Source organism: Oryzias latipes, chromosome 7, assembly GCF_053564925.1.
Source record: "Oryzias latipes strain Hd-rR chromosome 7, Olatipes_Hd-rR_3.1".
NCBI lineage: Eukaryota > Metazoa > Chordata > Actinopteri > Beloniformes > Adrianichthyidae > Oryzias > Oryzias latipes.
The window spans coordinates 35,969,800-35,996,740 of record NC_136243.1 but is presented as its reverse complement, the minus strand read 5'-3'; the positions used below and the strand labels follow the sequence as shown (position 1 = coordinate 35,996,740).

General features: G+C 48.7%; 2 protein-coding genes and 1 long non-coding RNA gene across 35 annotated transcripts; 2 read left to right on the top strand and 1 right to left on the bottom strand.

Annotated features, from left to right (window-relative positions):
• The first annotated feature begins 1,009 nt into the window (after nucleotides 1-1,009).
• Nucleotides 1,010-3,123, top strand: b3gnt7l (UDP-GlcNAc:betaGal beta-1,3-N-acetylglucosaminyltransferase 7, like). Its single transcript, XM_011492663.4, has one exon. The coding sequence runs from the start codon at nucleotides 1,183-1,185 to the stop codon at nucleotides 2,371-2,373; it is 1,191 nt and encodes a 396-aa protein (XP_011490965.1). The 5' UTR covers nucleotides 1,010-1,182; the 3' UTR covers nucleotides 2,374-3,123.
• On the bottom strand, nucleotides 2,666-25,193 carry cep104 (centrosomal protein 104). 33 transcript variants are annotated; one of them, XM_078949724.1, is made up of 22 exons: nucleotides 24,895-25,193; nucleotides 23,196-23,325; nucleotides 22,926-23,093; nucleotides 21,605-21,743; nucleotides 20,834-20,890; nucleotides 19,143-19,210; nucleotides 15,252-15,420; nucleotides 13,584-13,730; nucleotides 13,316-13,501; nucleotides 12,120-12,302; nucleotides 11,094-11,261; nucleotides 10,681-10,854; nucleotides 9,436-9,606; nucleotides 8,442-8,642; nucleotides 7,590-7,670; nucleotides 7,345-7,417; nucleotides 6,808-6,874; nucleotides 6,606-6,714; nucleotides 6,398-6,536; nucleotides 5,646-5,704; nucleotides 4,352-4,439; nucleotides 2,666-3,833 (listed from the first exon to the last, which is right to left on the bottom strand). In XM_078949724.1, the coding sequence occupies exons 2-22, from the start codon at nucleotides 23,306-23,308 to the stop codon at nucleotides 3,745-3,747; spliced, it is 2,649 nt and encodes an 882-aa protein (XP_078805850.1). In that variant the 5' UTR covers nucleotides 23,309-23,325; nucleotides 24,895-25,193; the 3' UTR covers nucleotides 2,666-3,744. The 33 variants fall into 33 exon arrangements, 29 of the variants coding, with proteins under 29 accessions (XP_078805850.1, XP_078805838.1, XP_078805848.1 ...); XM_078949712.1 differs by lacking the exon at nucleotides 19,143-19,210 and adding an exon at nucleotides 21,301-21,449 and having other exon boundaries at nucleotides 24,895-25,192; XM_078949722.1 differs by having other exon boundaries at nucleotides 19,143-19,213; nucleotides 24,895-25,192.
• On the top strand, nucleotides 20,017-21,569 carry LOC144993857 (uncharacterized). Its single transcript, XR_013657137.1, has 3 exons — nucleotides 20,017-20,143; nucleotides 21,258-21,349; nucleotides 21,437-21,569. It is a non-coding gene; the product is annotated as an uncharacterized LOC144993857 (long non-coding RNA).
• Nucleotides 25,194-26,941: the final 1,748 nt, after the last annotated feature.

Below are 26,941 nucleotides of genomic sequence, written 5' to 3'. Positions count from 1 at the left end.
AAACTTAAAGTTCTTCCCCAAAACCCAGTGAGCAGGTCCAGTAGAGGTGCTGGACAGTCTCTGGTCTTTCTAACAATGTCCGGAAGTGGATGAATGTTGAATAGTGAAGGAACGTCCTAAACTTGAATGGACATCCACGAGGACTGACCCACGTTCAGTCTGAATCTGGAACTAAAGCAAGAAGAGACAACGTGAGGAACAGAAGTCTCTGTGGAATAAAGTTGGGAGTTTTTTTTATTTCCTCTGATTGGAAAAACAAATATTCTCAACAGGAATTCAAAATGTTATGGAGGAGGAGAGTGTGCATTTTAACACGCGTGGGAATATATAGCATGTCTTCTCACTGAAGGTCACCTGAAAACCTCAGACGTTCACGGCAGGAGGGCACGTGCTCACAGGAAGTGGCTCCCAGAGAAACGAGGCCCAAAGCAGAACTTTCCAGAGTAAAAACGTCCATCATTTCTGCTTCACTGCAGAATCGAGACTTTTCTGCTGTGAGGAAGAGTTTCAAGAGTTTAAAGACGCGCCTAGAAATAAAGTCTACAAAGAAATTCAGAAAATCATTCATATTTTTCACCAGGGTTCCGCTGTGCACGACAGAAAAGAACGGAGCTCGGAGACGCGCGTCGGTGCGCGTGAAACTTTCTCTTGACTCTCTTCCACCTTAACTCGCAGGTGTTTAATAAGAGAAAGTAATAAAAAATCCACTGAAAAAATAATACAAAGAAGAAAATGAACAGAAGAAAGAAACAAAATCTGTTTTCCAAAACTTTCATCCGACAGAAAACCTTCCATCAGAGTCAGGTTCAGGTCCACGCGGGATTTTTGTCTTCCCATTTTTGAACAGCTTTCTTGATCAGATCCGGTTGTTTGTGGAAACCTGAAATCTTTGGGAGGCAGAAAATCCCACAAACCGATGGGCGGACGCGCGCGCGCGCAGGCGGAGGAATAGAGGAACTTCTGGCCCCAGGTCAGCGTGTCTCATCAGTGGGAGGAGACACGTGGAGAGGCGCGCTGAGGGTCTCCGCAGACGCTGAGAGGAGGAGGTTCGAGGAGGACGCTGATGAGCGGCGCGCCCTGAGTTCCTGCTGCTCCGGGACGCGGAGGGTCCGCAGCAGACACGGCGCTGATGCGCGCTCCTGAGGGCAGCACGCGCAGCTTCTGAGCCTCCTCGGACGTCTGATGATGGATTTCTTCGGGCGGAGAAGGCGGGGCGGGCTGCTGAAGCCCCTGCTGAGTCTGCTCCTGGTGTGCGCGTCGTTTCTGATGCTCCACAGGCTGGCAGAGAGACACGCGGCTCTGTGCGGCCCGGAGTGCGCCTCCTTCAAGAAGGGACCCGTGAGGTCTGGTTGGTGGGTCTCCGACTCCTCAGAGGATCCAGAGCGGGCGTCGAACCGGACCCCGGCTTTCTGGGACGCGCAGGTTCTGAACTGCAGCGAAGACGCGTCAGTGAGGAAGAAGGAGTGGTTCGCGAGCCTGGACCAGAGGTTCCACCAGTTTGTTCTGCACAGACACTGCAGGTACTTTCCCATGATCATCAACCACCCGGAGAAGTGTGCGGACGGGGAGGTGCACCTCCTCATGGTCATCAAATCCGTCATCGAGCAGCACGACCGGCGGGAGGCTGTGCGCAGAACCTGGGGCAGGGAGCAGACCAGGGACGGGAGGAAAATCCGGACCCTGTTTCTCCTGGGGACCCCCACCACCGGCAAAGACACCAAGAACCTCCAGAAGCTGCTGGAGTACGAGGACCGAATCTACAAGGACATCCTGCAGTGGGACTTCATGGACACCTTCTTCAACCTGACTCTGAAGGAGGTGAACTTCCTGAAATGGTTCGACATCTTCTGCCCCACCGTGCAGTTCGTGTTCAAAGGAGACGACGACGTGTTTGTGAACACGCCCAACCTGCTGCAGCTCATCCGCTTCCGAGTGGAGGAGCACAAAGAGGCCCAGCTGTTTGTGGGGGACACCATCTCCAAGGCCATCCCCATCCGGAACCGGCAGAGCAAGTACTACATTCCCAAAGAGCTGTATGACCAGCCCTACCCCCCCTACGTGGGAGGCGGGGGGTTCCTCATGTCCTCCCGGCTCGCCCGGAGGCTCCTCGTGGTCTCAGAGAAGCTGGAGTTGTACCCCATCGATGACGTGTTTCTGGGGATGTGCCTGCAGAGGCTGGACGTGACCCCGGAGATGCACCCCGGCTTCAGGACCTTCGGCATCAGCCGACACAAAACCAGCCGCATGAACAGGGAGCCCTGCTTCTACAGACACCTGATCGTGGTGCACAGGCTGAGTCCACAGGAGCTGCTGGACATGTGGGGCAGCGTGCACCACCAGCAGCTGGCCTGTGCACAGAGAGCCGCCGTCTGAGGACCTGCCTCCCCCACAAGAACTCATCTTAAATCATGTTTAATCAGTTTCCTGCATCGTTTTCAGGTTTGATCTACAGGCTGATTTGATCTGAACTTCCTGTTTGAGTTTCCTGCTGGGTTTTACTATTGACAGTGAAGCTGCTGCAGCTACAGCTACAACTACAGCTTCATGATGTGACAATACGCCACGACTCCAGACTTCCACGTCTGTGTGCCACCATCACATCCAGAGAAAGCCGTCCAGACTGAAAACATCCACGGCTTTCATCTCATGTATGAATGACTGAAGAGAAGATTAGAACGATTTTTATTCTGTCAAAACCAAACAGCTGCACCGGATGTTCATGTGATGTAAAACCTGTAGAAAACACAGACAGACTCAAACTAAAACCATTTTGAACTTTAACATCAGTTCACATCCACCAAACTAAAACACAGACAGAGCAGAGCTGCTTTAATTCATACATAGAAATACAAGTGCTAGAAAAACACAACAACGTTCTGGCAAATCTGTGGTTTCAGGAAAGACTGACTGCACTTCAGACACTGTCAGGTCCGTTTCATTTCTGCTGGAGGAGCTGATGCAGTTTAGACCCCATCAGAAAGAAACTCCGAGCTTCAGGTGGAGATGAAGGAGACCGTCAGAGGAATCTTCTTCAGGATTGGCTGATCTGTTGTAGAGGGTTCTGGTGGAAGATGTCCATCAGCAGATGGTCAGAGAAATAAAAACACAAGGTTCCGTCTCTCAGCAGCATCTTTCTGCGTCTGAAACGTTTCGGATCTTCTCTGATTTCACTCCTGAAGAGAATTTCTAAAACCGTGTTCCATCGTTCTTTCCTGCTTCAGCCTCAGTGTATCACAGGTGTGGGTGATTGATTACATACAATCATTGATCACACCAGAGAGGAGCAAGGGAGCCTTTTTACTGAATCCTTTCTCCTTTTGATCATTTTAGATGAGGCAGAAAAATCGAATGATCCTGAAAAGCAGATGGTTCTGTCTGCAGGAACCCGTCTGCAGACGTGTCTGCACTGCATGAACCCATCTGCAGACGTGCCTGCAGGAACCTGTCTGCAGAGGTGTCTGCAGGAACATGGATACTCAGGAGATGCAGTTTCCCGTTACCAAGCAGCAACCTCAGATTTCAAGTCAGGATCTCATGTTGCCCCTAACTGCCCTCCCAGCTGGAAAAGCTGCCCTCTCTTCTGCTGAACATCTGGAAGGGTTTGTCTCCGTTTCTGATGAACACAGACACACGGCGTCTCAGGAACAGGGTGGTGGCTCCGCCTTTGGGTCACATTTCCCACCGGACTCCTGGTTCACTCCAGTCCCGTTCTGTGACGGGGAACCGTGGAACCGGCGTGGTTCCTCAGCGTTTGAAGGAGGTCCGACTGCATCTGCCCACAGGCCCGGTTCTGGCCCTCGCTGGACACGGGGGCCCCGGTTTGTCGGCCCTCCCTGCACACAGACGGGGAGCGGAAGGGTCAGAGGGGGCTGAGCGAAGCATCAGCTGTGATGTGAGAGCAGACGTGAAGGTCAGGAGCTGCATCTGACTCATGAAGCTCAGCATCAACAGAAACGTCCTTCTGGACCGGCGCCGCCATGCCAGCGGCTCCAGCAGCTTCTGCTGTGGTGTAAGAACAGATGCAGCCTCTCCTGATGACATTTGTCATCAAAGTTTTTACAGAAATTGATGGAAGTTTCTGTCAAAGTTGTTTTTCCTGCAGAAGGACCTGTTTTCATCACTAAAACCTTGAGAATCTGGGTTTTCCACACTGGCAGCTTTTGCATACTTTAGCGTTGTGCAGGCGGCAGCTGCTGGCATGACGGCGCTGTGTCAGCACGGTGATGCATGCCGCCTTCTGAGTTACAGACGCATCTGTGAAACAGCAGGAGCTCAAAGGAGAAACTCTAGCAACAAGCGCTTCTTCATGACTCCCCCTCACTGTCGGGGCAGGGGGGCATGAATGCTTTACCTTGTGCTGGCTGGGTTTTCTGGAAGACCGCAGTCCTGCGTGCGTTTTGTTTGCAGCCCTTCCTGCCCATCAGGTGAGCCCTCCAGGCCTGTGGCGGGGGACAAAGCGCCTCAGTGAGTCGGCTCCTGCAGCAGCAGTTTTCCCATCAGCCCCGGGTGACGGTCAGAGCCCCGACGCGTCCTGATGGAACACTGCAGCCTTTGACGGAGTCAATTCTGCAAACGGTTTCTGAGCATGAGAGCTGAGGAACGGCGAGGAGCTGCAGCGCAGGAAGAGACGTCAGCTGACACGCAGCAGCATTTCAGCAGCAGCATTTCAGTTGCTGCAGCAACATTTTAGCAGCTGCTGTATTTCAGCAGCAGCATTTCAGCAGCTGCAGCATTTCAGTAGCTGCAGCAGCTTTTCCATTTCCAGACGTCTCAGCCTCCATCCTATCAAACATGGAGGTTCTTCTGCATCACAGCCTCAGGCTTTCCTCCTTTTTGACCTCAGAGTAGTAAAACTCTTTAACTTGTTCCTCCATGCAGAGCTAACGTTGGACTGTGAGCTACAGGATCTTCTGGTCTTGATGAGGAACCCTGAACTGCTTCACACATGAAGGTTTGGTTCTGTCCTCCTGCTCCAACATCAGGCTTCACTCTCCAGGCCTCCTGCTTTGACGGACAGGCTCTCCCCTCCTCCTTCTCCAAAGAGGAGGAGCTCCTCAAAGAACAAGATGTTTGCTTCATTACATCCAAAGACAGAAGCAGGAAGACAAAGAATTGAAAGCAGACCCTGCTGCTCCGCCTCCGTGTGCGTGGAGAAACCTGCAGGTCTGACCCCTCCACCGAAACCCGGGGGGGGGGGGCAAGGCAAGGCCTTAGAAAAATGAAACCTGATCACCTTCAGCGAAGACACTTTAGTTTCCACGGTGACGTAAATTCAGCTTCATCCATTCTGTTCGCTCAATGATGAAACTCTGACAGGAAGTGAGGAGATTCTGAACAAGAACCACTTCCTGTCACTAAACTTCCTCTAAATAAAGATCCGCTGATCCGGACTGACACCAGCAGAACCGCACGAATGTGGTTTGACATTAAAAGCAAACATGAGAGGATTCTCCTGAAAGGTTGATGGAATGAACAAAGAGAACAACAGTGAGGGTTCTGCTGCTGAAAGCTGCCATCAGCTGCTGCAGCTTAGAGGAGACATGCAGCAGGGGGAGGGTTTGAAACCTCCCACAGAACAATTAGAATAAGGACTTCCGGCTCTCAGCGGACCCTCGGAACCTGTACAAGCCCGGCCCGTTTCTCACCTCCTCTCCCGGCAGGAAGTTGCAGCGGCACAGAGGACAGCAGCTTCCTTCTCCAGACGCTGAAACACAGTCAGATTTTCCCCTTCAGTAACACATTTGTGCAAAGTCCAAAAGCAAAGGTGTGTTTGCCTGAAGGCGAGTCGGTCATTCATTATTGATGCAGCATGTGGCCGACGGAGAAACTGCCGGGAACTTTGCATTATTTACGTTTAGAGTTAAAAAAAAAGCTTCAAACTGAGTTTGGCAGAAACACTAAACGTGTTTCTATGGAAACGCCTTTGGCCTTTTGTTCCTAAAGATGCGCCTGGAAGGTGAGATGAGCGGCTCGGGTCCAGGTTTACGGGAAACCATGAAATTAGCTGAACTCAGTGGAAAATCCAGCAGAAGCTTCCGGAGGGTCAACAACTCCAGAAATGATTCATCAAAACCAGGAAGTGTTTCATCTTAAATGTTTGGGGAGGAAGAGGAGCATCTGAGATGAAGCAGACGGAAAATCTGGCTGTTAATGATTGAAAGTTTTAGCCGCTGAGAGGAAAACCACCAGAACCAAGAGAACAACCGAGAAGCCGTCAGTTACTGAAACGCTGCTGGATTTGGATGTTTCACTGTCAGATTTGAAATAATCAAGAGGCAGAGAGGAATTAGATCTGTATCTAATCTATAGATCTGCCTGCAGACGACGCTTCCGTTCCAAACTCTGGTCCCGTCTGAAAGCAAACGGGAAAGCCCCGCCCTCCAGGAGCAGGACTCACAGCGGCAGGAGGAACCCTGAAGGTGTCGGTTCAAATCCTCAGCGGGCAGAGCCTGGCAGCAGCGGGGGCACCGCCTGAACCTGGACCGGCTCTCACATTCGTCCAAAAGGTGGCGGCTGAGGCCAGAGATCTCCACCACCTGCAGCACAGAGCAAAGCTGCATTCTCCACCGCCGCTCTGTCAAGGTCAAGTGGGCGGAGCCGTCTACCTGTCCGCACTCGTGGCATCGGTGCAGCATCGGACAGTGTCTCCAGTAATGCAGGTCCAGTCCGTCCTCGGTGAAAGACTCGTCCTTCTCGCCGCAGAAGATGCACAAACTGAAAGATGGAGCAAAGACCAGATCTGAAGACCTCGGATAGAAACGCTGCACTCTGTAATCGTGTTTCCTCTGAGACGTTTCCAGAACTTACTGATCCAGATGCTCGGCGGGCTGTTGAGCGTTTGCCCCGCCCCTCTTCCCGTCTCCTTTGGTGAGACCTGAGACTCCAAACAGAGACGGTTCAGTTGGAGATGAAACCTCCGGAAATGAAGACAGACTTCATCTGCCGGGTCTCTGGCTCACAGAGACAGTGATGGAGTTTCTGAGCTGTGTTGCTAGGCAACAGAGAATCAGGAATGCGTCTTTTTTAGAGGCAGAGACGGGGCGAAAAGACAAACTATGAAGGTCAGAGAACCTCCTCCAGACATAATGCAAGCCTTGAAATGTGAATAGAGCGACCATCATGACCGTCCATTTCTGCAGATTTCTTCTGTTCTGATAAAATGTTTCTTTTTTGTGTGTTTACGTCTTTGAGCGGCGGCGGCGGCTGCAGCTGCAGGAGTGGCGGTGAGGACATTATTAGTGTTTTACAGTTTTCTGTTCTGAAAAAGCTCAAAGTGATTTTGCTTTCAACCACAAAGCAACAAACCGGACCTGAGCAGAAGTGTCTGCGTCTGCGCAGACATACCTGCTTTGGCGGCCTTCGGGGGCTCCTGGGTCGGTCTGTGCGGATCTTCTGGAGCTCCTTCGCCCCCCCATTCCTCCACAAGCAGAAAGAAAAGGACAAACGAAAACCAAAAGACAAAATGAAACCAGTGGAAGTGTCAGTGATCACATGGAGGGAAAAGTCTCCCCACCCCGTGAGAAACCATACAAACAAACCAGCCGCTGTTGCGAGGAGTGATGTCATCGCAGACTGGCTACTCCACCTACTGTGATCTCTTTCAGGACTGCCAGCTGCTCCTGAAGGGAGCGGGCCTCCTCACCCGGCAGGACACCACCCTGCTTCAGGTCCTATGGGGAAAGGGGGGGTTCATGTGACTCACGGTCCTCCAGAGTTTGACTCAGACGTTTAGGACCTCAGACCACTTTGGCTTTGGGACAGACTGAAGCCGCCGCCACCGCCGCTTGAGCCGATGATGTCATAGTTACTGACAGTCGCTGGACGGCGGATGGACACATTTCACAAGCTTATGATCTGTCCCTCCTTCTTTTTGGGGTTGGGTGGGGGGCGGGGGGCATTCTCAGTAAAGATTCCCTCCCTCTCAGCTCTTCCAGGAGGAAGGTGAGGTGAGTCCCGCAATCTGTCACTCACCTAGGTGTGTGACATTTGTTCGCCACCTTTGACCCCCTCCCCAGTGAGCTGCAGACACAGCCCTGCCTGGGAGGCCTATGGTGGTTTAACCCCCCCCCAATCTGACCCCTTCAAACAGTGAGGCATTTTGGTGTCTTTGGTATGACTTTTGAACTGGGATTTGAACTCACGACCTTCCAGTCACAGGGCAGACACTCTACCACAACCCCACTGACATGGTTGCCTGAGCAGAGTCAGCCCCGCCCCCGCCTGTATAAGTATCTGTGTTAGCTGGGGGGTCAAAGTTTCTGAGTGGAGTCAGGGATCAACCAAAAGATGATGCGGTAAACCGAGACCTTTGTCTTCGGACTGATCTGTGCGCCGCGGCGGAGCAGCAGAAGCGTCCCTGCAGGCGCCGCTGGACCACATCCCTCCATCGCTGAGGACAGAGGCTGCAGCTTAGGGGCAGAAAAAGCTGGAAGGACGCTCACCTGAGCCTCCATCAGCCTTCCATCAATCCTGGAAAAGCCATCAAAGAGCGTCTTGTAGAGGAAGTTCTTCGGCGTGGCAGCATCACGGGGAGGAAGGAGGTCCAGAACGTGTCCTCTGTGCTGCTGGTACAGCGACAAGATGATGCGCACGGCCAGCTCGCGGACCTCTTTGGCGCCGTGCTCCAACGCCACCCTGCAGAACTGCCAGAGAACAACCAGCTGATGATGAACTGAACGACGCTGATCCGTCAGGAAGGAAACCGTTCTCTGGACCGGTTTCAGCATTCTTCTCCCACAGCCTGTTAAACTGCATGAAACCCGAGGAGCTCAGAGTTTCGCTGTTAGGACCTTTGAGGAGACCCCCCCTCCCCCCCAACAGGCCCAGGAAAGCCTACTATTATTGTCCAACGCTTCTCCTTTTAATTACAGTTAACTAAACACTTCACTCTGCCCCTGAGCAGGTTACCACGGTAACTGCAGCAGAAAGAGGAAAATGTTTGACTGCAGAAAGAGTTGTTATACACAAAACACAACAAACGAATACACAACACACACAAACGGCTCAACAATCCTATGGATTTTAGCATCAAACCACTTTTTCCGCCTTTATAAATAAATCGTCTCTTTCTCCTGAACTATAGAGAATGGTGTCATCTGCAAACAAACATATTTGCACATTGTATTTATGAAGATGATCAAAAGTTTAGTCCCATTGTCTGTTTCACTGGAAATGTGTTCCACCAAATTGAAGACATGCATTGAAGTGGGGCTGTCTGCTGTAAAAGCCCAGTGTCCACCCCATCCCAGTTTCTCTGTCAAAAACACACCTGAACGGCCACAACAATAGAAACAGTCAGAAGTTCTGACACTCAACGGTCGTCCATGTTTTGACTCCGCCTGGGACACGGATGATGATCCAGCGGGGAGATGCTGGTATGTGGAGTTTATGACATTAACGCTTGAGCCCAACCAAAGCAGAGAAGGGACGCTTTACCCTGACGACGGCCTCTGGGGCGAAGCTCTCTGCCCCCAGCTCAGCCAGCAGCTTCTCCAGCAGCTCCAGTCGACTCTGGGCCAGCCGGGGGGGGACGTTGGATGTGAAGGGCTTCAGCAGTTCTGCAGGAATCATCTGAAGGCTTCGGACTTCTTTCAAAACAGCTATTTCCTAAATAAAGAACATGAAGGATCAACACCTCGACATTTCACAGGACGTGTCATTTGTGTGGAGGCTTCTCACCTACTAATTAAGTCAAATATTTGCTGTGAGGCACTGACAAATCCTTCAACACAAACATCTGGAAACGACGCAAGTCCCGACAGAAACTGTGAAAGGCTGGCGGCTTCAGATGGGGGGGCATAACTGAGGGGAATACGAGGCTGAGGGGCACGAGTTTTACTTTACAAAGACCAATTCAGTGATGAGCTGAAGAGGCGGCGTGGCAGCTATGACCACGAAGGAGGAACTCCCACCCATCCAGATGTTCCACCAGAGAAGCTCATCCAGATAATTATGAATGTTTCTGTTTCCTGGAGCTCCAGCCGTCATCAGTCAGATCAGGCTCCTTTTGTTTGGATCCTTTATGCTGAGACGTGTAGAAACAATCACAGTAGAAGTGCTGGTTTCTGTCTGGAGTTACAGGCAGGTCTGTGGAACCAGACCACCTCATTGGTGGATCAGCCACACCTGGACTCCGTTAGAACTTTAGGACCCAAGAAATAAAGAAATGAATAATCTGTATGAAAGGGCAGATTTTCACTTTCATCAGCATTTCTTTAAGTTGCAAATAATAAACTGCATAAAAATGAAGAAGGAATGGATTCTGTGACAAGAGCGTCTTCATGACGTCTGTTTTTTCTGAAGATGTATGAAATGTTTGAGTTGAAACATTTAAATGGAATCATTCAAGCTTTTCTCAGAGTGAATCCAGATGCAAACATAACAGGAAGGTTAGGAAGCAAAACTGATCAACTGTGGGACATAAATGAGCCTTTAATTCTTCCAGTGTGTGTCTGCAGTCATTCCCTCTGATTGACAGCTGAGCTGCTGCTCTGACCTCCGCCAGGCGGTAAAGATGAACGCCATCTATGACGGCTGCTTGATCGTCAAAGGTTTCAGAGCATCCTTGACTAGTTTAGGGAGTGGATGAGGAATCCGGGTGGAGGATGACGTTGAGGTGCAGAAGCTGGGAGTTTTCCTCTCACTTTGGTTCACGGGGCAAAAACAGAGGCGGAGCCTCACCTGGATGAAGGCGACAGCGGCGGCGCGGGGGCGGCCCGCGCGGTCCCCGGTCCTCCGGAGCAGGTGGGGAAACGTCTGCTGCAGGCAGTGGGCTGCCTCCGCCCGTCCAAGACCCACACATGGGATTATCTGGACTAGGATTAGCCGCAGCAGCTTCAGGGAGGCGTAGAAGACCTGGGGGGTTCAAACACGATGATTATGTTTCATATGTCATCATTTTTATCCACTCATGTTCTGAATCCCTGTCAGGGGGTTGCTGGAGCCTATCCCAGCTACACACCAACTAGGAGAACATGCAAACGCCACACAGACAGGATTCCAACTGGAACTGTGACCGCTGCACCACTGTGCCGTTCTGAATACTGCAGCATTTTGTTTTTGGCGTCAAGCACCTCGAAGAAGGATGGGCTCACCGGGGGGACCTTATCCAGCAGGGCTCTCCTCGCCAGCGGGCCGGCCGCTCTGATCATGTGACTCAGCTCCTCCTTGGGGGCGGCGGAGGACGCCTCCAGCAGCTTGTCGTGGACAGCCAGCAGAGCGTGTTCCCGCCCACACCAGCTTCTAGAATACGCTTCTGCCACCTGCAGGTCAGACAGCTGTGAAACCCAACATACCTGCAACATGGATGAACAGCACCGACGGGTCCAAAGACCCGGTTCTACAGGAATGAGAGGCTTCGCTTTCAAAGCCCATTTTTACGTTTGCGACACAAATGTTTTCAGTCTCAAATCTCACTTTGATTTCCTCGATTCTGATCGATCTCAGCCGGATTTTTGTGCCATAAAACAGCCAATCAGAGACAGGGGGCTTCATGACCGGTTCTGTCTGACCCGGATCAAACAGGATGACCCGTGCTCTGGATTGATGTTAGTGTTAAGTCAGCAGATTTTTCTGGGTCTCCTCTCTAAGAACTTGTGTGCTTTTGTCTAAAGTAAAAAACACAACAATTTATGGGACAAAGCTACGTTCTCTATATGTTCTTCATATTTCATTATTTTACTCATGAAAAACGACAGTTTATCTACAAATCATAGGAGCAGACAGACGGCGACAGTGGCTCAGCTGTCGGTGGTTCGATCCCCAGGTCCCCTTTGCTATTGTTGTGTCCCTGGCCGTCACCCCCCCCCCCCCCCCCCCCCGCCTCCAATGTGGCTCGACTGGTGTGTGACTGCGGTGATGGTCAACGTCCTACACACTTTCCAACCTACCTGCTGCTGAAGCTCCTTATTGGCTAAACACACCTGATCAGGTAATCAGCAGCAGAAAAGGAGGCCTGGAGTTTGACACTCTGATCAATAACATTAATGAGAATGGAGCCAGCAGGTACTTCCTGTTTGGAACGCTAAGGGGGAGGGGTTACTCAGTCCAGTTCTCAGATACAGTCAACAGGTAAAAGTCACCTGTGTATCAGGATAAAAACCCAAACATCCTCTTCTCACCAGGCTTTCTCCATAGACGTCTACAGCAGGGCCGGCTTCTCTCTGGGCCCCCTCAGTCAGCGGCTCCAGACTCGTCCCTCGCCCGGCTGGAGTCTTCTCAGCTTGAAGTGCAGCGCTTTGGAGGCTCCCTGATGCCCAGTCTTTCCTCTGAAGGGTCAGCAATGGCCTTTCATCACCGAGAACCTGCCACAGCGCCAAAGAAATGACGCCGATTTCTCTGACCTAAATGCTTCACGTTCTTCTTTTCTTTTAACAGCAGTCGGGTTTTTTTGGTCTGCATTCAACAAAACTGTTCTGGATTTCCCTCAGTTTAAAAAGAAAACTCTCCAGTGGAAAGACTGATCCCATCTGACACTAAACATGGGGACGACAGTGGCTGTTTGACCCGTTCCATGTAACCACCATTTCTGGCGGCGAGCACGGTCTGCTGCGGCGAGCGCGGTCTGCTGCGGCGAGCGCGGTCTGCTGCGGCGAGCGCGGTCTGCTGCGGCGAGCGCGGTCTGCTGCGGCGAGCGCGGTCTGCTGCGGCGAGCGCGGTCTGCTGCGGCGAGCGCGGTCTGGTGCGGCGAGCGCGGTCTGGTGCGGCGAGCGCGGTCTGCTGCGGTGAGCGCGGTCTGCTGCGGCGAGCGCGGTCACGGTCTGCTGCGGCGAGCACGGTCTGCTGCGGCGAGCACGGTCTGCTGCGGCGAGCACGGTCTGCTGCGGAGGCTCATGCATTAGCCTGAGGCCTGCCTGGCAGCCGCTCAAGTTGGCCAACTGTTGCACACTTTTAATTAAATAGTGAAACCCAAACTGGTAACAGGAAACATCTGTAGGTGGGGAGCAAAAGGGCGACAGTGGCCCAGGCGGTTGAGCAGGTCGGCCAATAATCAAAGGTTCAATCCCCCCAGTCAACTATCATTGTGCCCCCCCCTGCCTCCACTGGTGTGTGAATGTGCATGAATGTCCCTGTGATGTCAGAGGGCCGTAGGCGGGAACTGGCAGCCACGCCTCTGTCCGTCTGTTAGAGGACATCAGTGGCTCCCATCACCGAGTATGAATGAATGATGGACACATTGGAGGAATAAATCTGATCAATCGGAACCGTTATTTTTAACAACCCTGCAGCTCCAAAGGTGATTCAGCAGAAGATGCTCCACATTCATCACAACAAACGCTGGTGTGCGACAGGGTGATTAGGTGGGGCAGATTCTTACATCAGTCCTGGGGGGTTTGGCTGTGGGGGGAGGTTTATCCTCTCGTCTGTGATGTTCGTCAGGCGGCTCCATCTTTTCATCGCCTCTTGCTTCATTCCTGAAAGCATCTGCAGACACATCAGGCTCGGTGGCTCCGTGACAACCTGGAGACCCCAGAAGAGGGGGTGGGGGGGTCACCACGGCAATCTGAAAGCAGAGAAAACATGTTTTAGGACGACGCACATCCATAAACTGAGGGACGAGCAGAAGGAGAAGGAGGTTTTTCTACGTCCAGCAGGTCGTGCTCTTCCAGCTGCCGGTAGATGTTCCTCCTGAGCTCCTCCATCAGTTCCTTCTTCTTCTTAGCCAAGTCATACTCCTCCTCCTCAATGGCACGGCGCTTCTCTACGTCGTAGCGAGCTAACCGCTCCCCCACCTGGAGGAGACAGGACAGGGAGGGGGCGTCCTGTGAACCAGAGAGGCTTTGCTGCAAGTCCAGAAAGATCTGATGATTCCAAACGAAGAGTCTGGGATTGAAGGACGAGAACAAAAGTGTTCTTTTCAAAGCAAGTTGAAAAATATAGAATACCAAAAGGTTTTTCCACTTATAACAAGGAAAGAACTTCCAGCCTTGGTGAGACTTCTTACAACAAGGTGTGATGCTTTCCGCCTTCATCCTCAAAGTGCCATGACAGTTTTTAGGCAGAAGGATGATTGGTTTGATCCAAATCTGCCTGTAATAAAGCAGTTGGAGGTTTTTTTCACAGAGGAGACGAGGAGACAAGCAGACAGCAACTGCAGCTGCTGGAACTCGTTAAGAATTCATGGTCTGCTTGGCAACAAAGTCCACAAAGGTCTGCAACAGGAATTTAAACAAGTTCAGCAGCTACTGTTACAAACACCGGTGACATTACACAACGAGAGTCTGGAGAAAATCCCCACAAACCCCCCCTGGAGGAAAACAACCACATCTGCTGTTCGCCAAACGCCAGAAACATCAAACAGAGACGGGCCGCAGATTCAAAAAGTGGAGAAAAGTCTGGCACTTCACAGCTAATCAGTTTTTCTATGCTGATGATAGACAATAATGTGTGTGTGTGTGGGGGGGGGGGTCTTTATGTCAGCTGCCTAGCAGCAGGCAGGATCTGGGGGGACAGGGGGAGCGTGATTTGTCTCTGACATTTGAAAGTTTGTCCTCGATCAGAGAGAAGTTCCTTTCACGGCGACTCGTTAAACAGTGACTGCAGACTGTGAGAACCCCCCCTCCCCATACAGATGCAGAACATCTGATGACTGGTAGAGCTAAACTGATCTTCACCCATGTTCTGACAAAAATGGGGTGGGGGGGGCATCCTGACCAGTTTTTCCAAAGGCCCACGTGAAAGGAGTCGTGCATGTGACACGTCTGCAGGACCAGGATGCAGCGCCGCAAGGCTCAGTTTAATGACGACCCTCCTAATCCTAATCCCAAAGCAATCCTCGTCACGATCTTCTGGATTCTTCTCCTCCACGCCATCAACTTCCCCCAGAAGGCTGTCAGTTCACCACATCTACCACCCACCAACATTGCCCCCCAGCCTTTCATCTCTACATTCAATGACCTGCAGTACTTCAAACCTAATCCCTGGTTTCAAAACCTGACAATAACAGCAGCACAGGAATGGAACAGTTCCATTTATCCAAGTATTTCAATTTGATTGTCTTAGATTCAGATTTTCATTGTATAACTATTTTCATGATATTTCAAACTGTTTTGATCTTTTTTAGGTAGACAAGAGATGAAGAACAGCTGATGACATAATTCCGACTCATTGCAGTGATGCCCTGAGACATTAATGAAGTTGGGACTTTTCCTCTTTTAAAGGTGAAGTCCAATCAGGATTGCGCAGTTCTTCTGCACTGAAATCTTCAGGGAAGATCTGAACTTTAAACCACCATTGGGTCCCCGAGGAGCTACCTTCTGCAGGTCAGCGATGGCCTGTTTAAGAGTCTTGGCCTGTTCAAAGTTCTCCTGCTGGACCATGTCCTTCTTCTTCTGGTCCAGGATTCGGATGATGTGAGCAACTTTAGGGTCCTGGTACATGTCGAAGGCCAAGTCATCCAAGGGGGACATGGCCTCACAGGCACTGGATGTGAAGAGAACATTGAGAGAAAAAAGGTTTTAAACAGAACCTGTACAGTTCAAAGCTCACTACTGAAAATAGTAAAGGGCGTATAGTTGGATAACACTTTTCCATCTCACATCAAGAACCAAAGTGCTTTCCAGTCACACTCAACCAATACCACATTCACACACTGATGGCGGCTCTGCTGCCATATATGATAGAATCCTGTAACCAACAGGAGAAATCTGGGGTTGTATTTTGGATATTGCAATCAGAGGTTGACCACCCTACCATGGACGAAACCACAGGATGGAACCACAGGATGGAACCACAGGATGGACTACAGCACAGGTGTCAAACTCCAGACCTCAAGGGCCGGTGTCCTGCATGTTTTCTATTGGCTAAACACACCTGATCCAGGTAATCGACAGTAGATGAGGCAGGATTTCTGAAAAACCAGCAGGAGGTTGGCCCTCGAGGCCTGGGGTTTGACACCCCATGACCACAGGATGGAACCACAATGTAAGTGTGGCTCCGTCTATTTTCTGAAAGGCACACTTAAGCTATAGTCAGAGTTTATAGTTGACGCGTCCTTCTTAAATGAACTTCCACTGTCCAAGTTCTTCGTTTTCAGATGTTTGCTTCCCAAAAAGATTGTTACAAAAATGGATATACAAAAACATATAAACATAAGAACTTTAAAGTACGGTCAAAATTTAGTGCGCTCTCTCGCTCTGTAGCTTCACAAAACTAATGAAAACATTGCACATCTGGCTGCGTCTCACATCCCAGCCGCTAGAACTGCTGGACCCCTAGGTTGACCTATTCTTTTGCGAATGCAGTAAAAATGTTGTTGGGTGTTTAAATGGCTCTAACACACAAGATGGAACCACACCATGGACTATAGGACTATGGACTATGGACTATAACCATAGGATGGAACCATTGGAGGGAACTATTGGATGGACCATAGGATGGAACCATAGGATGGAACCACAGGATGGAACCACAGGATGGACCATAGGATGGAACCATAGGATGGAACCATAGGATGGAACCATTGGAGGGAACCATTGGATGGACCATAGGATGGAACCATAGGATGGAACCACAGGATGGAACCACAGGATGGACCATAGGATGGAACCATAGGATGGAACCATAGGATGGAACCATTGGAGGGAACCATTGGAGGGAACCATTGGATGGACCATAGGATGGAACCATTGGATGGACCATAGGATGGAACCATTAGAGGGAACCATTGGAGGGAACTATTGGATGGACCATAGGATGGAACCATAGGATGGAACCACAGGATGGAACCACAGGATGGACCATAGGATGGAACCATAGGATGGAACCATAGGATGGAACCATTGGAGGGAACCATTGGATGGACCATAGGATGGAACCATTGGATGGACCATAGGATGGAACCATTAGAGGGAACCATTGGAGGGAACTATTGGATGGACCATAGGATGGAACCATAGGATGGAACCACAGGATGGAACCACAGGATGGACCATAGGATGGAACCATAGGATGGAACCATAGGATGGAACCATTGGAGGGAACCATTGGATGGACCATAGGATGGAACCATAGGATGGAACATAGGATGGAACCATTGGAGGGAACTATTGGATGGACCATAGGATGGAACCATAGGATGGACCATAGGATGGAACCATAGGATGGAACAAAAGGATGGAATCATAGGATGGAACCGCAGGATGGACAATAGGATGGAACCGTTGGAGGGAACCATAGGATGGAACCATTGGAGGGAACCATTGGATGGAACCATTGGAGGGAACCATTGGATGGACCATAGGATGGAACCATAGGATGGAACCATTGGAGGGAACTATTGGATGGACCATAAGATGGAACCATAGGATGGAACCACAGGATGGACAATAGGATGGAACCATAGGATGGAACCATAGGATGGAACCACAGGATGGACAATAGGATGGAACCATAGGATGGAACCATTGGAGGGAACTATTGGAAGGACCATAGGATGGAACCATAGGATGGAACCATAGGATGGAACCACAGGATGGACAATAGGATGGAACCATAGGATGGAACCATTGGAGGGAACCATTGGATGGACCATAGGATGGAACCATAGGATGGAACCATTGGAGGGAACTATTGGATGGACCATAGGATGGAACCATAGGATGGAACCACAGGATGGACAATAGGATGGAACCATAGGATGGAACCACAGGATGGACAATAGGATGGAACCATAGGATGGAACCATTGGAGGGAACCATTGGATGGACCATAGGATGGAACCATAGGATGGACCATAGGATGGAACCATTGGAGGGAACTATTGGAAGGACCATAGGATAGAACCATAGGATGAAACCACAGGATGGAACCACAGGATGGAACATAGGATGGAACCATAGGATGGACCATAGGATGGAACCATAGGATGGAACCATAGGATGGAACCATTGGAGGGAACTATTGGATGGACCATAGGATGGAACCATATGATGGAACAATAGGATGGAACCACAGGATGGACCATAGGATGGAACCATAGGATGGACCATAGGATGGAACCATAGGATGGACCATAGGATGGAACCATTGGAGGGAACTATTGGATGGACCATAGGATGGAACCATAGGATGGAACCATTGGAGGGAACCATTGGATGGAACCACAGGATGGACCACAAGTGTTTGATCTGGTGGAGCTGAGTGTCGACAATCTGCAGAAGTGCTTAGCAAACATAAAATCCTGGCTGAAGCTGAACTTCCTCTGTCTGTATGAAAACAGAAGTTTTTGTTTTTGGAAAGACTGACCTGCTGACAGGTCACTGTAGTGCTGTGGACTTTAAGTCACTTTTAAAAACTCATCTTTTTACTCAGGATTTTAACTCCAGCGAGCAGATCTAGTGGGGTGGCTTGTTAATCTTTATTGTTCTTTATCATTAAGTGATTTTATCTCATTTACACTTTATCTTCAGCACTTTAATTGCCACGGCTTTTAGGTGCTATAAAATTATACAATTGGCTGGCTGGCATGTTAGTTGGCTGGTCTGTTTGCTGGTTGGTTGGTTGGTTGGTCGGTCGGTCGGTCGGTCGGTCGGTTGGTTGGTCGGTTGGTTGGCTGACTGGCTGGTTGTTGGTTGGTTGGTTGGTTGGTTGGTTGGTTGGTTGGTTGGTTGGTTGGTTGGTTGGTCGGCTGGTTGGTTGGCTGACTGGCTGGCTGTTGGTTGGCTGGTTTATGTGGTGACACATTTAACGTTTCATCATAAATCACTAAACGTCATCTCAGTCTGTCCACTTGCAGACAATATATTGAAACTCATTAGGGAATATGAAACGTTTATTCTGGAATCCTAAAATTAACTCCAAACAAACCTTCAGAACCTGTTCCTGGAAGATCCAAAGTTGTGGTTGTTTGAAAGTTTTATTACGTCAAACACCATATAATGAACCACCCTGGTTTAAACTGTCCACTTGAACATAAACTTTTATTTATTTATATTTTAAATCATTTAATGATTGTTATTTTTTAATGAAACTCTTGGTTTAGTTCGGGTTTACCCTCTTCAGAGTCCCTGATCTCTAGGTTACAGTTTTTACCTGAATTATTATTTCTGGGACCTGAGGAGACTCACTGGTCGTCCTTCAGGTGTTGCTGAGTGTTAATCCTGACACAAAAGTCAGAAACCGTCAGTGTAGAGGTCTAATCTCACCCCTTCAGAGTCTTCTCCCAAGCAGCTTCCTGCTGGAGGGGGGGTCGGTCATTCGGGGGCTCCCTGCTCTGCTGGGGGGGGGGACAGAAGTACAGATCATATGTCTGCAGACAGTCCTGCATTTTTGAAAACCCTGTTTGCTGCAGCTTCCAGCACAGCAGCAGCTCATGTCTGTGTGTGAATGCATGATGGACTCCCACCTCTAACCCACTCATGACTCCATCCCACGGCTGAGATATCCCCACTCAGACCCCCCCCACAGAGCTGAAAAGGACTTGAACCGGAGCACATCAGCACTTTGATTAACCATCCTAAACACCAGAACTCTTCCTGCTTCCACAGAAACATAGAGTCAAACTCTGATGCTGAGAAGATCAAAGTACAGCAGATAAGAGAGCGGTTGTTCTTTCTTATCATCAAGGGGCTTTGACAGGAAACTGATTCATGGGAACAAATGGGAACAAATGTAGAACCGGCTCATAAATGTCATCATTAATCACTGACCGTTCCCAGCTTTTCTGCTCCACCAATAAGGTCTACTTCTGTTGCTCTGGACCTTTGAGTTCCTCTCATTTACTCTGTGCTCTCCATCCTGCTCCTTGTTCATCAGTTCTGCAGACTTCTCCTTCCATCTTTCCATCAGACTGCTGTCCAGACATCTCCATCCCTGTCCTTGATCCTTCCATCCTCTGCTGAAGATCACGCCTTCCTCCTCGCATTCCTCCCCCAACAGCAGTCCAACCTAAAGGTTTTTGCAGACTGGGCCCAAACCTGGTCCTGAAGGTCAACCCCCCACCCCCCATCCTGATTCCAGCACCCCCTTCCATCCTGATTGATAATTAGCTGGTATTTTTCCACTTCTGACTGACTGAGCAAACACCTGATGCAGGTAATAATCAGTGAGGAGGGGAGGGAGTGTGTGAATCCAGGCAGGGTGGTAGGATTGGACGGCCCTGGAGGAAGTGCTACTGACCTTCTGGGTCAGGGTTACGATCAACCTGGTATGTTGTTGATTTGACGTCGTTTTGCTGTCAGATTCCTCTAAAGGCCTGAAAAACCCGGAATGACTGAGAGACTTTTTAAGGGCTTCCTAAATCAAAGTCACCGGAGCTTCCGGTTCAGTTTGGTTCCGTTCTAAAAGAGCAACCACAAAAAGTCTGACCTGAAGGCGTGACTTTAGTGGATCCAGAACTTTACTGAATGGATCTGAGAGTAGTGGGCCGAGCAGTCCCAGGAGAACCAGAGCCGGCCCGCCCTCCAGGCTGGGATGGAGGAGCTCAGAGTGGGATTAAGGAGAAACAATGCACGTCCTGTTCACAGGAATCTGTGCGAGCGCGTGTCGCACTTTTCCCTGCATGTGTGTTGAAGACCCTCAGTCCTGCAGGACATCTGCGGGACTATCTGATTACTCTGAACACCCCCCCCCTCCCCCCGACCACAGAGGGAACTCCTGCCGTCACGCCTGACACGTGCTCGTCCTCAAACACCCGGAGGAGCCGTCACAAAGCCGTGGGCGGCGGCAGAAACCCCCGCCTCGGGTTCATTCAGCGTCGTGTCAAAGACAGCTCACCTTTCAGACCACAAAGGTAAAACTAAAGAGGCCGCTTCTTCTTCTACCAAACTGTCAGGGTTCCCCCTGCAGAGTCCGGTTAGCAGATCAGTCCGCTCCGGTGTGGGAGGAGCACACTCACCATCCAGCCGACGGCGCCCACAGACTCGCCCAAAATGTTGATGGCCACCAAAGAAACCTGAAAGAGTGAAGACCAAACTCAGAAATGAAACACCTGCCCCCCCCACACATCCATGACCTGGTCACACATCAGCCCCCTTAGTCATTAACACGCTGCAGCAATGAGGCAAAGGCGCCACCTGCTGGTCAGGAGAAATGAAGGCAGAAACTGAAGCGCTCTTCCTGCATTTCCCATCATGCATTGCAGCTGTTGCACAGGAATGCATTGATATCCACTGATGTTTGCAAAGGCTTGAAGGCATTTCCAGCAGCACTTCAACCTCAGGCCCAAACACAGACAGGATTCAGAAGAAATGTGTTGCACATTCACTGATGTCTTTCACCATGAAGTCATTGTTTTGTGATGGTTCTGGATTATCCCTCAGGTGGGAATGTGTCTCTGCGATGGACTGGTGACCCACACCTCACCTGACAGCTGCTGGGTAGACTCCCGTGACCCCGTGACCCCCAACAACAGGTAGAATGGATGTGCAGCAGCGTGACTCTAGTCCTTTCCATTTGGTGTCACAAACCTCTAATATTCCTGTTTTGCTTTCATTTTCAGACTTCCCATGAGCCTGTAGATGTTTAAAAACCAAGAAACCAGGTGTAGAATGGTTAAGCTACACACAGATGATGGCTGTAGCAGAGGAGGCTGCAGCTGGAAGCCGTTGCCATGGCAGCGCAGCATCACCCTGCAGATAGACGGCAGGCGTAGCTTCACAGGCCTCACCTGACTGTAGTGGTTGAGGCGGTTGACGTGGTTCCTGTAGAGGCTCACTTTCAGGAACGTTCCGACAGCATCCACATGGACCGACTTCAGCTCTCGAGCCTGAAACCCCGTCTTCTCGTTGTCTGACAGAGAGACGTACCTGAGGGGAGAGCAGTTAGGTCAGCCGCTCTGCTGCTTCTGAAAGGTTCAGAGCTAAAGGTCAAAGTTCCTGTACATGTAGTTTAAATAGAGACCCTATAAATCCATTTGTTTGGGGAGTTTTTATGACTTAATTATTGAAATTCCTGTAAAGCAGTTTAATAAATCCATTCTGCTGACTCATTGTGATAAATGCTGAGTCACTGAGACGTCGCACCGTGTTGAGGCTGGGATGAATGCTGGGACAGGATGACTGAGAAACACGGCATGGAGCTGGAATGTGGTGTAGTGGTTACCACAAGGTCCAGGTTCAAATCCCTTCTGGGTTCTTTCTGTGTGGAGCATGTTCTCCTGGTGCCTAGGCGTGTACATGTGCGTACATGCATGCGTGTGATTGTGTGGCCATGCGACCTGTTCAGGGTGTTTTCCCAAATTTGCCCAACAGTAACTGGGATAGGCTCCAGCAACCCCTCCACCCCATAAAGAAACAAGCAGGTTGGATGGATTTCTATGTAACACCCCACCACCCACCCCCGAGAAGCTTAGCGGGGTCAAAGGTTAAGCTGCACCATGCGCTGCAGGTTCCTGCATGTAGTCTCTTTGTTTCAGTGTTTCCACATAATAGAAGTTATTTTGAATAAATCATTTGAACGGATGCATTTAGACGACTTTCAGGATTTAGGATTATTTAATGAACAAATTATCTTCTTATTCATCGTTCAGTCCGATTCCCAGAATGATTTTGTATCAAACGTTTTGTTTGATACAAAATAAGCTTTTTGTTCTCTGAAGATGTTTTTTTTCTTTCACTTTTGTCCAGCAGAGAAATAACGCAGCTCATCTGCAGAAAAACAGCTTTGGTTTTCTGCAGACTTCCCTGATCGAAAGGCGGCAGATGACTTCAGTGTTTGCTGATGAGACTCTGCTCTGCAGCAGGAAACCATCAGGAAGTGATGGTGGACCTGCTTTTCTGAAGCTCCGGTGCAGCAGGAGGTGAGAAACTGCAGGCGTCACGCCGCTTGGCGTACTTTGCTTAAAAAATGGGCCCATTTCGTGATTGTATGGTCTGTGTGTTGAAGTGATGTTACAGTTTGGAACGAATGGGATTTGGACCTGCGTCTGTCAGGCTCCATCACCAAATATCAATCAAATGTGCCGGAGAGAAGCTGTCCTGCTGCCTCACCCGAGCCTGCGCAGCTGCAGCTCTGAAGAACCGTCTTCAGGCCCGACGTCTCCAACGTGAAACTCCACCTTGGTTGGGATCAGGTACTGGTGGGCCAGCAGCTGCAGTTTCCTGACCCGGCTCCTCCCCTCCAGCTGGAGGAGGATGTACTGAGGAAAGGAGCACAGCCTGCAGAACATTGGAGACACTTTGACTTGATTCCAGCAAAACAAACTCAAATTGGACCCAAATGGACAGCTTTTATGGTAAAGGTCAGAGGTTAGCGAGTACCTGCTGGATCTCCACCCCCTGACTGTGGGGGCGTGGACCATGAGCTCTTCGGCGCTGAAATGATCCTCATGACTGGAAGAGCTGATCACAGAGAACTTTATCTTCCTCTGCATTCCTCTAATGGGAACTCCTGGAGAAAAAGAACATTTTTGGAATGATTCCTAAAGAAATCCTCATGGAAATGTGGAACCAGAATGATGAAGAACAGACTGAAACCAGAATGATGAAGAACAGACTGAAACCTTAATGATGAAGGCTCCAGAATCCTTGAGGCCCTCTGCTGCTGAGACACAGAAAACTGCAGGATTTTCTTTGGTTTTCTTAAAAAGAATATATTGTGTGAGTTGTTTTCTTTCTTCTCTCATTTTTTAAATAAATAACATTTGAGAGAATGTCATGAAACATCCAACTGAGCTTATGGATCAGGAGGTTCTGAGAATCATGATCATTTAGAAGTAAGAGAGAAAAAGGCCTAAATAGGAGTCAAAAATCCCACATTTAACTTGTAGTGACTAAACATTTGTATTAATTCGTATGAAGTTGAATATGATGTGGGCGTGTCCACGCCGAGGTTGAATATGATGTGGGCGTGTCCACGCCTCCTGTTACCTGACGGGACGGGTCAGGGAGCCAGTTCTTTGGTCTGAAAACTAAAATCCAGATCCTATAAGAGTTCCCAATTGCAGAAAAAAAGAGACAGAAAACCGCCTTTTAAAATACCTGAAATGAATTTTGTGTTTTATCGTTTAAAAACTTTAATATTATTTATTTTTTTATTTGTTTAATTCTTGATCAGGAAACAGAAAATGTTATTTTACAATTTTGGATTGAATATAAACCAATGACTGCAGAGTCAGACTATATGTGTCTTCAATATTTAAATTTAAAAAGTATTTTAAGAAAGGAAAATAAGATTTAATGTTTGAAAAGAATAATTGTAGGTGTGATAAATATTATTATTATTCGTTAACAAAGAACTTCAGATTCATTTAAGGAGGAATTCTTATGTTTAGAATTAACCGTCATGTTTCCCGACTGATTTCTTTGAATAAATTTAGATCAAAACAGTTTTTGTTAGTCGGCTAAAATTGAAAGATTGAACCTTAAATGATAAAGTCACTGTAACGGTAAAAGTATGGCTCAACTTTAAGTTTTTGGTTTCTGTTTACGGCTTTTGATTATCTTGCTTTTAATAGGAGAACATTAAAGATATTTTATGTTTTTCCATGTTTAGGATAATTTAAACCAAACATTTTTACAGTCTGGCTTCAAAAATGATTCCATCCACCTGACGTGAAAAAGGAAAATGTCACGTTTTTACTGTAGATCAAAAACTCACTTTATCCTCTTTAGTATGTATCATTTTCCATCATTTCTTTCTCAATAACAGAATATATTTTACTTACATTTTTTCTCCTGACTTTTAATTTTAAAAATTCATTTTCTGTCCCAGAAACAAAAGCTAAATAAATTAAAATAATGTCTAAACATCGCAGAGTCTTTGGTCAGGAAGTGAATTCAGGTCCGTTGAAAAGCACCGGAACCTGTAGCCTCTCCGGTTATCGGATCGGTAAGACTGACAGCTGACGGTAACGGTCTCCCCATATGAACGGTCGACCGCTCCGACAGGAACCGCTGCTGTCCTCCGTTTGGACCAACCGCGAACCTCGCGCGCGCGCACGCTCACAGGAATCCTTACCGGAGAAATGAGCGTAAAGAGAGCAGCTCGGTCTCCCGTCTCGTCTCCATAACCACCGATGACAACGATCTCCGCACGCATGCGCAGTCAGAACTGTGTGGATAAGCCCCCAAAGGAACTGTGGGACGTGTAGTGAAACGCTGTCTAAAACATAAACTGTTCGTTTCTTCTTCAGTAAATCCGAATGTTGTTTGATTAACAGCCTTAATAATAATTGTCATAATTCAAAACGTCGGGTTTCCGGTTTCCTTTGTGTTTGTATAAAGACGATACAATTTTCCCACGACAACGTTTGAGGTGCTGAGAAATAACTTCAGACGTTTGTAAGAAAAAAGCTTTTCATTCAGAAAAGAGCAAGGAATGCTGGGAAACAATGGGAACGTTTAGCTTTTCTATTGATGCCCACAGCACTTCACACTCACATGGCCCCACCCTGTCAACACAGGAGCCCTTTGGGGGTCTTTGGGGGTCTTGTTTAGGGGCACGTTGGCAGGCGAGGCGGGGGTCGAGCCTGGGACCCTCCAGTCAGCGGTCAGCCTCTGTACCACAGCCGCCACAACCCGTTTGCTGTTACAGATTTTTAGGTTACATGTAGGCCTGTCGTTGTCAGTCGTGCTTCCGAAAGAATTCTCTAAAATCAAAACGTTTGATGTGTTTTTCATTTCTCCTAGAAATCAAGCTTCTGGAACCTTCTGCTGTGATCACGGCTCTCTCACGGAGATCCCTGTCACTCAGAGAGCATTCCCTTCAGGTCCTGCCATCAGGGAGAACTTCCCGCAGCATCCGGGCCATTCCAGGCCAGCAGGATGCTGAACGCTGGACACCAGGAGCTTACCCAGAAGCCCCTGCTGCTCTGCTCTGTTCAGGTCACTGAGTTCTACAGGTGAGAATTCAGTTCTTTTCAGAGATTCTGGAGGTTTTGTAGCCCTGGTGTTATTTAGTTACAAAACAGTTCTTAATTTTGTTTTCAAATATTGAGCCAAACAAAAAAAAAAAAGCGATCACATCCTCAGAACAGAACCCACCGCAATGACAGTAAAAAATCAGCTTGGGGGGGTCTGGTGCCATCTCTGGGGGAGCGCCTGTCCTGTTTGGGAGAAGATCGTCTCCAAAGGGAAGAGTGTTGCCACAGCAGTCTCCCGTCCATCACCTTCCCCAGCCGGGTTAGACTGAGCCTTGGCCTGAACGCCGACTGATCAGAGCCAATGAGTTATATCGTCATATAACTCCTTGATCAGAACACGCCTGGGAACCGCAGAAGGAGAAAAAACTGGGAGCCGACTCTTCTGAATAAGTGCAAACCGTCAGCTCTCATCAGCTTTAGAGCGTTACTCACCAAGACTGACAGAAATACTTGACCTGTACTTAAAATCACTACAGTGAGCGGCTGATTCCTCATTTACTCCGTAACCATAGAGTCCACCACCAACATTTAACCACCTGCCTCACCTGGAGACCCTCACCTCTTCATATTGTTTATCCTTAGTTATCATGAGACTATACCTCTTTCCATGCTCATGTCTGCCCTTTAATTCACTTTTGATGTTTACTTTCTGTGTGGTTTACTTTTAAAAGTCGTCTCTTCAGTTTCTGTTGCTTTATTTCTGAATAAAACTTTATTCCATTAACACTCTAAAGGTCAATGTTTGTTATAACAAAATTGTCAATCGTTGCATGGTTGTTGTTTTTTTATTTATTGAAAAAAATGCAAGTATATAACAAAACAAAATGCAGAGACCCTTCAAACAGCCTGTGGGGTTGATTGCATAAATATATGCCAAAATACAGATATCAATTATATGGACAAATTATATTGATTATATATAAAAAATGTATATTTGTAATGAATTGTGGAAAATATGGTGTTTCATTACTAAATGTACATTTATGTTTATAGAATTAATAAATTAGTTTAAAAAAAGTATCTGATTGTGTGTTTTTAATGATGTTCTGAAAAAAACAAAGAATCACATTTTCCCATCTCAGGAAAAAATATATATAAATAATAATAAATCTACTAAAGTTTTTGTGAAATATCTGTGTGGAC

What these genes read in the sequence shown, in the direction of transcription:
- cep104 (XM_078949709.1), bottom strand. Translation starts at nt 23,308, where the DNA reads ATGCAGAGGAAGATAAAGTTCTCTGTGATCAGCTCTTCCAGTCATGAG. An exon ending in GAAGGCTGATGGAGGCTCAG is followed by an intron (nt 7,671 to 8,441) that starts GTGAGCGTCCTT and finishes CTTTCCCCATAG; the next exon opens with GACCTGAAGCAGGGTGGTGT. An exon ending in TCAGGGTTCCTCCTGCCGCT is followed by an intron (nt 5,705 to 6,397) that starts GTGAGTCCTGCT and finishes ACTGTGTTTCAG; the next exon opens with CGTCTGGAGAAGGAAGCTGC.
- b3gnt7l (XM_011492663.4), top strand. Translation starts at nt 1,183, where the DNA reads ATGATGGATTTCTTCGGGCGGAGAAGGCGGGGCGGGCTGCTGAAGCCC.